This window comes from Myotis myotis, unplaced genomic scaffold (assembly GCF_014108235.1).
Source record: "Myotis myotis isolate mMyoMyo1 unplaced genomic scaffold, mMyoMyo1.p scaffold_m19_p_1, whole genome shotgun sequence".
NCBI lineage: Eukaryota > Metazoa > Chordata > Mammalia > Chiroptera > Vespertilionidae > Myotis > Myotis myotis.
This window is the reverse complement of record NW_023416313.1, coordinates 117,192,632-117,205,612: the sequence shown is the minus strand read 5'-3', so window position 1 is coordinate 117,205,612 and position 12,981 is coordinate 117,192,632. Positions and strand designations below refer to the sequence as shown.

At 47.2% G+C, this 12,981-nt stretch overlaps 1 protein-coding gene across 4 annotated transcripts in view; it reads left to right on the top strand.

The window, feature by feature from the left end:
• Window positions 1-12,981, top strand: part of SCAMP2 (secretory carrier membrane protein 2) — a 34,559-nt gene that overhangs the window by 5,683 nt on the left and 15,895 nt on the right. Inside the window, exons 3-6 of one of the 4 annotated variants that reach the window (XM_036349163.1) lie at window positions 6,606-6,717; window positions 9,553-9,621; window positions 10,534-10,635; window positions 12,492-12,609. In XM_036349163.1, the coding sequence (XP_036205056.1) occupies window positions 6,685-6,717; window positions 9,553-9,621; window positions 10,534-10,635; window positions 12,492-12,609 (322 nt within the window). In that variant the 5' untranslated portion in view covers window positions 6,606-6,684. The remainder of the gene's footprint in view (window positions 1-6,605; window positions 6,718-9,552; window positions 9,622-10,533; window positions 10,636-12,491; window positions 12,610-12,981) is intronic. The other 3 variants (XM_036349173.1, XM_036349145.1, XM_036349154.1) reach the window with 3 other exon arrangements.

The following is a 12,981-nucleotide window of genomic DNA, read 5'->3' as shown; positions in this document are numbered from 1 at the left end:
AAAGGCTCTGAGAAATCCTACAGTAAAGATATTTACTCAACTTTGACCCAACATTTCTCAAAGTTATTAAACCATGGAATCCTTTTTCTGCTAACTTTTGTAATATTTCATGAAACTTCCAGTTCTCCTTTAAGTTCTCTCTCTCTCTCTCTCTCTCTCTCTCTCTCTCTCTCTCTATATATATATATATATATATATAACAATATTATTATAATAATAATACATATATATTATTGATTTCAGAGAGGAATGGAGAGGGAGGGAGAGAGAAAAACATCAATGATGAGAGAGAGAATCATTGTCTGGCTGCCTCCTGCACATCCCCTACTGAAGACTGAGGTCACAACCTGGGCATGTGCCCTGACTGGGAATCAAACCGTGACCGCCTGGTTCATAGGTCGATGCTCAACCACTGAGCCATGCCAGCCAGACCTTACCCATGTTCTTTATCCACGTCCACTCCCACCACTGCTCCACACTGTGGGCGTGGCCTTTTATGACCTCTTCCTTGTGCATGGTATAGTTATAATTGGAATTATTAGAAAACTTCTTACACAGTAAGAGCTGCGAAAGAAAAGTTGTCACAAGAGTGCAGCTGAAGGTTTACTAAACTTGTAGGAGGAAGCAGGAAACTGCAAGCCAAGTGTTGCTGATTTCACAACCTCCAGTGGCACTCCCTAACCCCTCTATTAACGATGGTGCATCTGCTTTGTACTCTGTGGAGATGCTTGTCTTGCTTTGGACTGATTCCAGTATATCTGCTCCTAAAAGTTTCTCAGTCTTGTCATGGTAATGAGGTAAAAGGCTAAAAAGGTAGGCATTGTACTGTTCGTTTGATTTTTCAGCAGTCCACTAACAAGCAGGTCACTCAGGCACATGTCAGCGTTGCTTTCCTCCTTGGTATTTCTGCCAGGTTACCCCGGTGGCCCGCATTGATCTGAAGAAGGGGATTGGACCAGCTGGTGGTACTGAAGCAGTGGTTCTCAACCTTCCTAATGCTGCGACCCTTTAATACAGTTCCTCATGTTGTGGTGACCCCAACCATAAAATTATTTTCGTTGCTACTTCATAACTATAATTTTGCTACTGTTATGAATCGTAATGTAAATATCTGACATGCAGGATGTATTTTCATTGTTCACAACCCACAGGTTGAGAACCGCTGGAATAGAGAAAGCCTTTAGGTCTTCATGAGTTTCCAAATCACACAATTTATCACTTTCACATGTTGCCTCTGCAGTTAAAAGATAATCTCAGTGGTGTGGCTGCTTCCTGAGGATTTAAAACATTTTTCTCCTGTGGGAGGAAAAAGTGGTGACAGAAATGTGATTTGGGTGTAAACAAAGTTATATGAGGTTCTCTGCACAGACACTGAAGGTTTTGCTGCTTTCCAGAGAGGGTAGGCTCCAGCTTGACTCTAACTTTGGAATTTCAAAACCACCAAATGGACCTGGTAGGAGTTTCCCATGGGACAGGAGAATTATCTCAAGAAATTTATCTTATACATTTAGAAGTGTCCTGGAGTTCTGTCCTTGACTTTTTTCTCACTGTATACTTCTATGAGTAATTTCTTCAACTTGCATGGCTTCAGAATAGCATTCACATAACAACGATCCCAGATCTAGTCCTTTATCTAGCTCTCACTTATCTCCTGAGTTTCAAACCAGTATCCATCTCCCACTTGGACATTTCCATCCATTCCAACCAGTTATATTCCATATGTATCTCCATTTTGACTCAGTATCTTCTCGGATCCTCTTCCTGCTCCCACACACCCACGTCTGAAAAACCTGTTCTTTTTGTCCTGTGATCACTTATCATGCTCAGTGGTCGTCGCCCTGTTCCCCAGTTACCCAAGCTGGCAACTCAACTCCTTCCTTTCCCTTCCCTGCCTCCTCCTCTCTTGCTTTGTAGTAATGCCATATCCCTACCAATCCAGAGAGTGCCCAACCCTATGGCATCTACCTGAAAAGGGTCTCTGGGGTCTATCCCCTCTTCCCTTGTCCCCAGCTGTCATACTTTAGTTCAGGCCTCACTATCACCCGAGTGAACTGCTGTGTCCCAGCCAGTCTTCCCGGCATCCTTCCTCCAGTATTGTACAGTCCCCACTGCTGGCAGAGGAGATCATGGCAATCCCTGCTCACAATCTCTGGTTTTCCTCTATTGCCCATAGGGTAAAGTCCAAACTCTGCAGTCTGGCCCTACCCCTTCTTCAGGTTGGATTCCTGGTGCTCCTGGCTGCTCTCTGTACACACACCACTCCACAGCCCTCAGAACCTTCTCCTGTTCCCTGAACACATGCAAGCTGTTTTTAAAGGTGCCAAGTCTCTGCAAATTTTATTTTTGCCTTGCCCTTTAGTGCTTGCTAAATTTATTTCTCAACTGAGAGGCCACCTCAGTAAAGCCTTTCTTTTTATTTTTTTTAAATGGTAGTTTAGCCTGACTGGCATGGCTCAGTGGTTGAGCGTAGACCTATAAACCAGGAGGTCACAGTTATTCTCAGTTGGCACATGACTGGGTTGTGGCTCTTTCCCCAGGGTGATCCCTTGTGTGGGGCGTGCAGGAGGCAGCTGATCAATGATTCTCTCTCATCATTGATGTTTCTATCTCTCTCCCTCTCCCTTCCTCTCTGAAATTAATAAAAATAAAAGAATACCTTATTGATTTTTATTTTTATTTTTTTAAATTAATAAATCTTTATTGTTCAGATTATTACAGATGTTCCTCTTTTTTCCCCCCATAGCTCCCCTCCACCTGGTTCCCACCCCACCCCATGCCCTTACCCCCTGCCACTGTCCTCATCCATAGGTGTAAGATTTTTGTCCAGTCTCTTCCTGCACCTCCCACACCTCCTTCCCCCCCAGAATTGTTCTATGCCCTGCTTCTATTATATTCACCAGTTTATTCTGACTTAATTTTTAGGTTCACTTGTTGATAGATATTTATTTGTTGTCACTTTGTTGTTCATAATTTTTATCTTTACCTTTTTCTTCTTCTTCCTCTTCTTAAAGAATATCCTGCCGAAACCGGTTTGGCTCAGTGGATAGAGCGTCGGCCTGTGGACTGAAGGGTCCCAGGTTCGATTCCGGTCCAGGGCATGTCCCTGGGTTGCGGGCACATCCCCAGTAGGAGATGTGCAGGAGGCAGCTGATCGATGTTTCTCTCGTCGATGTTTCTAACTATCTCTCTCCCTTCCTCTCTGTAAAAAATCAATAAAATATATTTAAAAAAAAAAAAAAAGAATATCCTTCAGCATTTCATATAATCCTGGTTTGGTGGTGATGAACTCCTTTAGCTTCTTCTTATCTGTGAAGCTCTTTATCTGACCTTCAATTCTAAATGATAGCTTTGCTGGGTAGAGTAATCTTGGTTGTAGGTTCTAGCTATTCATCACTTTGAATATTTCTTGCCACTTTCTTCTGGCCTACATGGTGTCTGTTGAGAAATCAGCTGACAGTCGTATGGGTACTCCCTTGTAGGTAACTAACTGTTTTTCTCTTGCTGCTTTTAAGATTCTCTCTTTTTCTTTAGCCCTTGGCATTTTAATTATGATGTGTCTTGGTGTGGTCCTCTTTGGATTCCTCTTGTTTGGGGTTCTCTTTGCTTCCTGGACTTGTAAGTCTATTTCTTTCACCAGGTAGGGGAAGTTTTCTGTCATGATTTCTTCTAATAGGCTTTCAGTATCTTGCTCTCTCTCTTCTTCTGGCACCCCGATAATTCCGATGTTGGTATGTTTGAAGTTGTCCCAGAGGCTCCTTACACTATCTTCATATTTTTGGATTCTTTTTTCATTTTGCTTTTCTGGATGGGTGTTTTTTGCTTCTTCGTATTTCAAATCTTTGACTTGATTCTTGAATCTGCTGTTGGATCTCTGTATATTATTTTAAATTTCAGTCAGTGTGTGTTTAATTTCTGACTGGTCCTTTTCCATTTTTTTGGCATTCTCATTAAGATCCTCGAAGGTCTCACTAAGTTCCTCGGAGGTTCGTAGAAGATTCTTGAGTAGCCTTATAACTGTGGTTTTGAACTCTGTGTCCTCCATTAGTTTGCTTTCCTCCCTTTCTTTCATTTGTGACATGTTTCTTTGTCTTCACATTTTTGGCTGACTGAGAGGACCCGCTGTGTCTACAGTGGAAGAACTGCTGTGCTGGAGACAACCTTATGGGGTAGTACTTGCTTCGGTGGGGCTTTGGTGCTCACTGAGTCTGCTTCTTGAGTGTGTCCCTTATGGATGTGAGGAGTTGAAATCTGGTGTCTGACCAGGGGTACCCTGGCTCCTGGATCTCCAAGTTAACCACTGTGTGAGTCCACCCAGCAGGAGCTACAGCGATACCAGTAGATTTCTCCTCTTTGTTTGGGGTTTGGAAGTTTTGGAGCTCTCTGACCCAGCTGCAGTTTGTTAGGTTAGGCTGCAAAAGTGCAGGTGATTCCTTTGCGCCACTGCGCACAGCTGGGGTGGGGATGTAAATTGTGTGGGGCAGGGTCTCAGAATCACCAGGGCGGAGCAAGCAGCAATGGCTGTCGTCAGCCGGCTCCATGACTCCTGGGGTCTCTGCGTCCCCCGAGTCCTGCGCCCCCAAAGCAACAATGATCCCTGCGAGCAGCTCTGCGAGAAAGTCACCCTCGCTTTGCGACCCGCTTCTCCCCTTAGGAGTCTGGGACCCCAGAGTCTCACTGTAAATGAGTTTAGTGCATTTGAGAGCTTGTCTCACTTTCTGATTGAAAAAAACCGCGCACCCAGATGCAGCCGCCTCGTGCGGGCCTCTGTACCTCTGTTCTTGGCACCTCTGCACCTCCTACCCGGTCTCAGTGCGCTTTTTTCTTTCCTTCTAGTTGTAGAACTTCCACTCGGCCAGCTTTCCTGTGGTTCTGGATGATAGCTGTTTTGTCTTATAGTTGTGGTTTTAATGTTGTTGTGGGGGGCAGCACGTACAGGTTTGTACCTTATGCCGCCATCTTGGTTCCTTTACTTTATTGATTTTTAGAGAGAGAGTAAGGGAGAGAAGAAGAAAAACATCAATGTGAGAGCACAATATGGATAGGTGCCCCCTGCACTTCCGGTACTGCAATCAAACTGGCACAGGATGACACCCAGCCAACTGAGCCATTATGTTCCAGGGGGCCAGGAGGCCAGGGCAGTAAAGTCTTTCTTGACTCTTGCAGATAGGTTAGTCCCTTCCTCCTCTGTGATCCCCTTGCATCTGCACTCACCTTATTTCAGCACTGACTGTGTGCTATCTCTGCCTTGGTTTGTTTTGTGCTCTGTACTAGTATTTGCTTCTTGAGGGCAGGAACCAATGTTTTTCCTTGGTATCCTCGCCCTGTGCTTGGTGTGGAATGGTTTGTACTGTAGCAACAGACAGTGGTGAAGGCAATGATGAGTGGCTCAGTTTGACTGAGAATGGACTGTGCTGAGAGAGGTGCTGTGCCAGGTTGTGCTGTGCCAGGTCATGGGGCCTCCAAGCCAGGCCTGGCGGCTCAGACTCACTGTCTGTGGCAGGGAGGGAGGCCCGGGATGACACAGGCTCTTTTTAAAAGTATGTGTTTCCCTAAAATAAAAGTAACAATCACATGATGGAAAATAAAATTAAGGCATCCATTTCTACCAGTCTTTTGCAACTATTATTATTTTGATGTGTTTTCCTGCCAGTCTCTTTTCATGAGTACTTTGGACAAAATGTATTGCTGTATTGCTCCCTATGTTCATAGCTTTAATTATATATATATATATCTGTTTTTATTGATTTGAGAGTGAGAGAGAGAAACATTGATCGGCTGCCTCCTGCATGCTCCCTGCTGGGGATTGAATCTGCAACCCGGGCATGAGCCCTGACCAGGAGTCAAATGACCCGTTGATGCATGGGGCGACATTCAACCAACTGAGCCACACTGGCCAGGGCCACTGCTGTAATTTTTAATGGCTGCTTAGGCCATTGAGGGAATGTGTACCAAAACATGCTTGTGCTTACTGTCATTGGATATTTAAGTTGTTTTCTGCTTTTTTCTACTATTGTAAATACTGGTGCAATAAGTGTCTTTGCAGATACAGATTTTTATATGTTTTTGTCATATTTCCTTAGGATGAATTCTTAGGTTCTGGGTCGAAGTACCAAGGTTAACTGTGGCTCTTGGTACACTTGGGACCCAGTCAGCCTGTCTGGGGATGATTGTTTTTTTCTTGTTGTGTGACATAGCCTCTAAAGCAAATAGGACTTCACAGAGCTCCTAAAGTATTGGAGACTCCATGCCTCCCAGATAGAATGGCGGAGTGTTTTTTAGCCCACAGGGTATTTATTTAATGTTGATTTGGAGCCAGAAATAAACTCCACAGTAGGGTTTATTGGGTAGAGTATAGGATGGGAAAACAAGGAAAAGTCCCAAAGAGCTAGCTCACAGCAGGACCTGTGAACCACGTGGGAAGACATTGCCAAACCACGGAAAACCAGTGTGTGTTTCAAGGCCCCTCCTGGAAGAGCTCCAGCCTAACTCTGCCTCTTTTCCCTTGGGTCCCTCACACCCTAATGACATGGAAATGTTCCCCTGCCCCAGAGCTGTGGTGAGCCTTACTCACTGGGCCTTTGCTCACCTTCCTCCCTTCCTTCTAGAACCCTACCTTCCTCAAAGCCCTGCCTAGACCTCTCTTCTCCTCCCTTCCTGTCTTCATCCTGCCCTGAGTTCTTGTGCATGTCTCAGCTACCAGATCGTGGACTCCAGAAGGCAAGAGCTGTGCCTTGTTCATCTTAGTGTGTACCTAATGTTAACGGAATGAAAATGAGTTCAGGAGCATTTTGTTATAAATTAAGTAAAAGGCATTAGCCAGTCTGGGGCCTTTGGCATTGAGGGGGTTTTAGGTTACTTCTTTGTAGGTGAAACTTAGCTCTCACTATCCTTTTATTTATTTATTTGTTTATTTGTTTGTTTATTTTTAAAAAATATTTTTATTGATTTCAGAGAGGAAGGGAGAGGGAGAGAGATATAGAAACATCAATGATAAGAGAGAATCATTGATCGGCTGCCTCCTGCATGCCCCCACTAGGGACCGAGCCCCCATGCCCCCCCACTGGGGACCGAGCCTGCAACCTGAGCATGTGCCCTTAACCAGAATTGAAACCTGGACCCCTCAGTCTGCAGGCCTACGCTCTATCCGCTGAGCCAAACCAGCTAGGGCTCACTATCCTTTTAAATAACTACTTGACCCACTTATGAATTAGTTAATGCTCGGTGAGTGGAAAAGGATTGCTGTTGTTGACTTCTTATTTGTGACTCAGAGTAAAAGCTGAGGATCCTCATTCAGGCCAGTCAGTGTGGTTCTTAGTCACAAGACTCTCTGCATGTGTCCTACAAAGGGTGTTTCCCAAGAAGGACTTCTCTGAGGCCTGGGAATAAAGAAATGAGCAGAAGCAGTTATCCCGGTCACTCACAGTGCCTGCGTCAGTGTCCTTCTAGAGTGGGGTTCATTCAACCACACATTGATGGTGCACCTTCCATTTGTCAGGCGCTATTCCAGGTTTTGGGGGTGCACTGCTAAACAAGGTAGAACTGGGTCTTTCCCTCCCAGGTTTATCACTTTTGTCTTTGGAGACAGACAGCCTTGGATTCAGAGTCAGGTTCAGCACTACTTCTGAAATCTTGGATGAGCTGCTTCCCCTCTCTGAGTGGAGGCTTTCTCCAGCTGCAAACTATTAATATTCCTCCCTCACAGGGTGGTCGTGAGGTGGAATGTGGAGGAGAGGGTGTAGCTTTTCTCAGCCAGGGATCCTCAGCTGAGCCACAGGACACAGAAATTGATTGACTGTTTTCTCCATTCTCTCAAGGATAGGATATAACCAGGATGGTTCAAGATGCACGGGAGAGAAGTCAAGTCATGGCAGACAGTGGATGCCTTAGGATAGTGGGGCTTAATTCTCTTGAGGAACCAGGTTGAGAGAGGCTAGTAGAACCTTCTTTTTGGATGGCTTGACACAGTGGCCAGGTCTGGGGTGACTAGAATTTCACAGTAGCATCCTGGTGTGGTAAGCCTGGCACATAGTAGACACTCAGTAAATGTTAGCTCCCTTCCTCAGCCCCTCCTCCTCCCTACCTCTATCCCTAGGCCTCAGCTTCTCTTGAAACCACCCACAACTTGCAGAAGAGCCCAGGTGTTCTCAGATGGGAAGTATCCTTGTCTCCCAGGGTGTTCCTGTTCCAGGCTCCTCTTCCAGGGCAAGGTGTTTCTCGGCCCCAAGGCTGCTGCTGTGATGCAGACGCTCCTCTATGCCCTAGCATTTGGGCAGTGCCTCCTAGAGAAAGCAGAGGACCTACAACATGCAGCGCTTACTCGCAGAAATTACTTGAGCTTCTGCTCTACACAGACCTTCACGAAGCACTGGGAAGCCAGAGTATGAACTAGACACCTGGTGCAGAATTTATGGCCTATTAGTGGAGACAGGATTTGTTTATGGTGACCCTATTGTCTTTTTCCGTATAGAAAAATTAGGGGGTTCCATGGGGCCTATTTAATGTTAACATTGTGTTTAAAAATCCAACTTATGGAGGCTTCCTGGTGGAAGTGAGGCTGGGCCGGAAGGACAGGAGCATCTGGATGAGTAGTGAGTGATGGAGGGTGAAGTGTGCAGACAGGGGAGCCTAGGTAAGGCCTTGTAACAGGGTCCTTGACAGAGTCCAGTGGCAGTCTGCTTACTCTTCACAGCTGTTTCTCCCAAAACCCAGGCATTGTGTTGAGCTAAACCCGAGCCCCATACCTATATGTATGGAGAAGGGGGAGTGTGTAGGAGCTCTGCTGGGTGAGGACAGGATGAAGACAGACTGGCCTTAGGTCAGCCTGGAGGCTGCTTGGGTGAAGAGGGTGGCAGGGAGCCCTGTGCAGGGCTGGCCTTGGCAGAGATCAGATGGGAAAGGGAAGATTAAAAACTTAGGACAAGCTGTGTTCTGAGGATCTTTTTGTATTTTTTAAAAGAATCGAGAGAAAAAAATAACCAAAAACATTTCCCTGGCTTTTTATCTGAGCCCTTTATATCTCTTTATTCCTAGTAAGCACGCTTGATTTAATCAGTCAGCACTAGCACCTAGCAGCATGCTTTTGTTCTAAGACCTGTAGCTGTCCTTTTAAAAATAAGAGGAATAAAATAATAAATAAAACATTACAGAAAGGTTATAAAGTGAAAAATATCCACCCATTCACCCCCACCCCACCCCCACCATAAAACCCCACTCCCTGGGGGTAAATACTAGGAGCCGTTATGAATCCATGAAGGGCACTAACAAGAACACATTTTTGTATCGATTCCCAGGCCTCAGAGTATAAAGCTTGCTTTGTATCTTCTGGAAAGTCATCTGGGCTGAACCCCTCCTTTTCCAGAAAGAGGAAAGAGATTGCAGCTCTCTGTGGCAGGGGCCGGGCACAGGAGTCTTCAGAAGAGGCTGTTCAGAACACTAGGAAGGGCCATCAGCGGCCTCACTTAGCCGGCTCCCTGGGATTGCCTGCTGGCCCTGAGGTGGTTATGTCTGTTCTCCTTCTCCTCAGCGTCTAATGGCTCTTTTTTACCTCCTCAGGATCCCTCTGTGACCCAGCTGACCAGTGCTCCACAAGGTGGCCTGGCTGAATTCAACCCCTTCTCAGAGGTTGGTGAGCATGTCCTCTTTATGAGTCCCTGGGTCCTCTGGGTGGTGCTGGGGTCTCTGGGGCAAGGAGCCTTGGCAAGACTGAGTGTTCTGAGAATCTGCAGTTCTCAAAGGGACAATCTTTTTGTGTTGTTGTTGTTTTAAATATGTTTTATTTATTTTAGAGAGGAAGGGAGAGGGAGAGAGAGATGGAAACATCAATGATGAGAAAGAAACATTTGATTGGCTTCCTCCTGTGCACCCCCTACTGGGGATCGAGTCTGAAACCCGGGCATGTGCCCTGACCGGGAATTGAACCATGACATCCTGGTTCATGGGTTGATGCTCAACCACTGAGCCACAGTGGCCAGGCTCAAAGGAACAGTCTTTTATTTTTTAAAAAAATATATCTTTATTGGTTTCAGAGAGGAAGGGAGAGGGAGATAGAAACATCAATGATGAGAGAGAATCATTGATCGGCTGCCTCCTGCACACCCCCTACAAGGGATCGAGCCTGCAACCCAGGCATGTGCCCTTGACTGGAATCGAACCTGTGACTCTTCAGTCCTCAGGCTGACACTCTATCTGCTGAGCCAAACTGGCTAAGGCTCAAAGGGACAGTCTTAACGTGAACTTGAGGGGTGGGGGTAAGATGAGGAAGCCACCAGTTCTCCTCTTAGGGTCCATGATCTGGGCTCCTCCTGAAGAGGGCAGGGCAGTGCCAGGAGCTCTGGACCCAAAAAGGCCAGGGATCCTAGGTTAGGCCTCACACTGCTCAGAGCCTGAGGCTTGTTGGCTGAAAAGCTACAGAGGGAGATCCAGAGGGAGTACTCCTCATAGGAAGGGGCATATCACCCTCCCTGTTGTGGATTTGCCTCCCACATGGCCAACTAATGGCATCCCACTCACCTCACTCCTTTAATCTGTCCCAAGCAGACAAATGCAGCAACAACGGTTCCTGTCACCCAGCCTCCTGGGCCCTCGCAGCCAGCGGTTCTCCAGCCCTCAGTGGAACCAACCCAGCCAACCCCCCAGGTACTGTTGACAAAGATCCCTTTTGCCTCTCCTTTCCAGAAAGGGAAGCACCCAGACTAGTAGCTGAATCCTGAGATCGGGGTGGGCAGGGGGGTTCTTATTCTCTGGCTTCCCTTCAAGGGCCTCTTAATAATCTCTTTGGAGTTTGTCACTTGCATGTGGAGGGTCTCCTCACATAAACCCTCACCCCCCCCCCCCCCCCCCCCACTGCCAGCACCAAAAAATAAGCCCTACTCACCAGGCTGGGCTTCTGGGTATCTTCAGACAGAGCATTGCCCCTCATGCCATTCCAGATCCACCTGAGGCCTTTTTTTACTCAGGGCCCGGAATATATCTTTTTTTTTTTTCTAACCTTATTTATTCCTGTCTTCCTTCTTATTTTTCTTTGTCCCTTCACCAAATACCGTGAATCTTGTCTGCTTGGTACCCAACCCTCTGTCCCTTGCCTCACTGTTTACCCCACGCTCTTCACTGCCCCTGGTGAGCATGATCCTCAGTGGAGTTGTATGTTGCAGCTCCTCCTTAGACAGGCCAGCAAGTTCCTGCCTACCAGTTTCCTGGCAGTGAGCAAGCTCTCAGAGAGGCAGATGCTACTAGGAGGAGATAGTATTCTCAGAGACAGCTACATGCAAAAGCTTCCAAAGGTAGGCAAAGTATAGGTGAGCGTGAGTGAGGGCAAGATGCCTGGATTCTAGTGGGCCCCAGGCTGCTCCTGTCATTTGGCCAGACTTACTCTGCAAGTGCTGCCCCTGCATGGAATCCTGGAATCCTGGGATCCTGGGCCCCACCCATGGCCTAGAATGCTGTGAGGCAAGGCTTAGAGGCAGAGACTTTCTTGTTCAGCTGGGTGGTGGGTCCTGGGTCCAGCTCAACTGAAGTCACAGACTTGGAGAAATAGGCTAAGACCCTCACCGTGGTCAATTCTGCTCCTGCTTCTACCCCTAGTGCCTGAAATTTACCTCCTGAAGGTAGCCTTAGCTCTTTGGAGAACTCATTTTGGAGAGATAGAGAACACACATATGTATGTACACATATGCCTGGCTTATCATCCTGTGAGATGACCAGCTTGGTATTTGCTCCCTAAAAAGGACTGTAGCCTTCTGGAGGAACTGGGCTCTGGGCTGGAACTCTGGACCCAGCTCTGCTCAGCCTCACGTAGAATCCTCTAGCTGCTTCACTCAAAGGCGTTGCTCTGCCTGGAGAGGGGATAAAGCTTTGACTCTGCACACCATCAAAGCCAGGCAGAGCAGGGCCAACCTTAAGGGGCTGTACTGGGATGTAGCCAGTAACAGTTCCGGTGGACCTCAGGGGGCAGTTCCTGGGAATGGAGTAGGTGCAGGTGCTTGAAAATACATCCCTCTGGTTCCAGGTACACAGTATGGCCTCAAATGCTTCCCCATCCCACTCACTCTGGCAGGTTTGCACTGTTTCCCTTCACACACACACCCTCCAGGCTCTCAAGTGAGGCTTAGGTCTCTGGGTTTCTGACTACAGGACAGTCTGTTGTGACGCCTTCTGCCCTTTGCTATCACCCCAAAGGTCAATGTAATTGAACTTGGCCTGGACTACAGTATGGAGGATGGTTCTCTTATCTCAAGTTTCAGAATGAAGGGGAGAGGAGAACCCTGATAATGGCAAAGGGGCCACAGAGGTGTTTTAAGAGCAGTAGGGGACAGGTCCCTTGGCCTCTCTTTGGTGGTCTCAGGTGCCCAAGACATTGGAGGGGGTGGGACTACCCCTGGAACTCCCAGCTGGCTCTCCCTGCATGGGGCATGGGCCCTGTGACTTCCTGTCAGGCCAACACTGTTCCTCTGTCTCTCATGTTTGGTTGCTTTCCACTTCCCTTTTTGCTCCAGGCTGTGGCCTCTGCAGCCCAGGCAAGCCTACTCCGGCAGCAGGAAGAACTGGACAGGAAAGCAGCCGAGCTAGAACGAAAAGAGCGGGAGTTGCAGAACACTGTGGCCAACTTACATGGTAAGGGAGGCCACACTAGGTCCTGGGTTCCCGTCCTGGTGCAGGAGAGTTCCCTCAGCCTGCTTGTTCCTGGGGCAGCCTCAGCTCTTTGCTGAGCTCCTGATCATCTTAGAATGGTGTTGGTCCTGGGGAGAGCAGTAAGTGGAAGTCAGGAGACCTGTAGTGTAACCTTAATGGGTGTAGATTATTTCTGCATTCCTTTTCAGCTGTAAAATTGTTGGATAAGAATGGGGGCACTGGCCCCACTATTCCTTGGTTATAGGCTGTTCAAAAAAATAATCACTTAGGCTGTTTAGCTCTGTGTTTCCCAGTACATTTGGGGTCCATTATCTTGCACTGATCGTGTGGGTGTTTATGTCCTATCATCCTTTT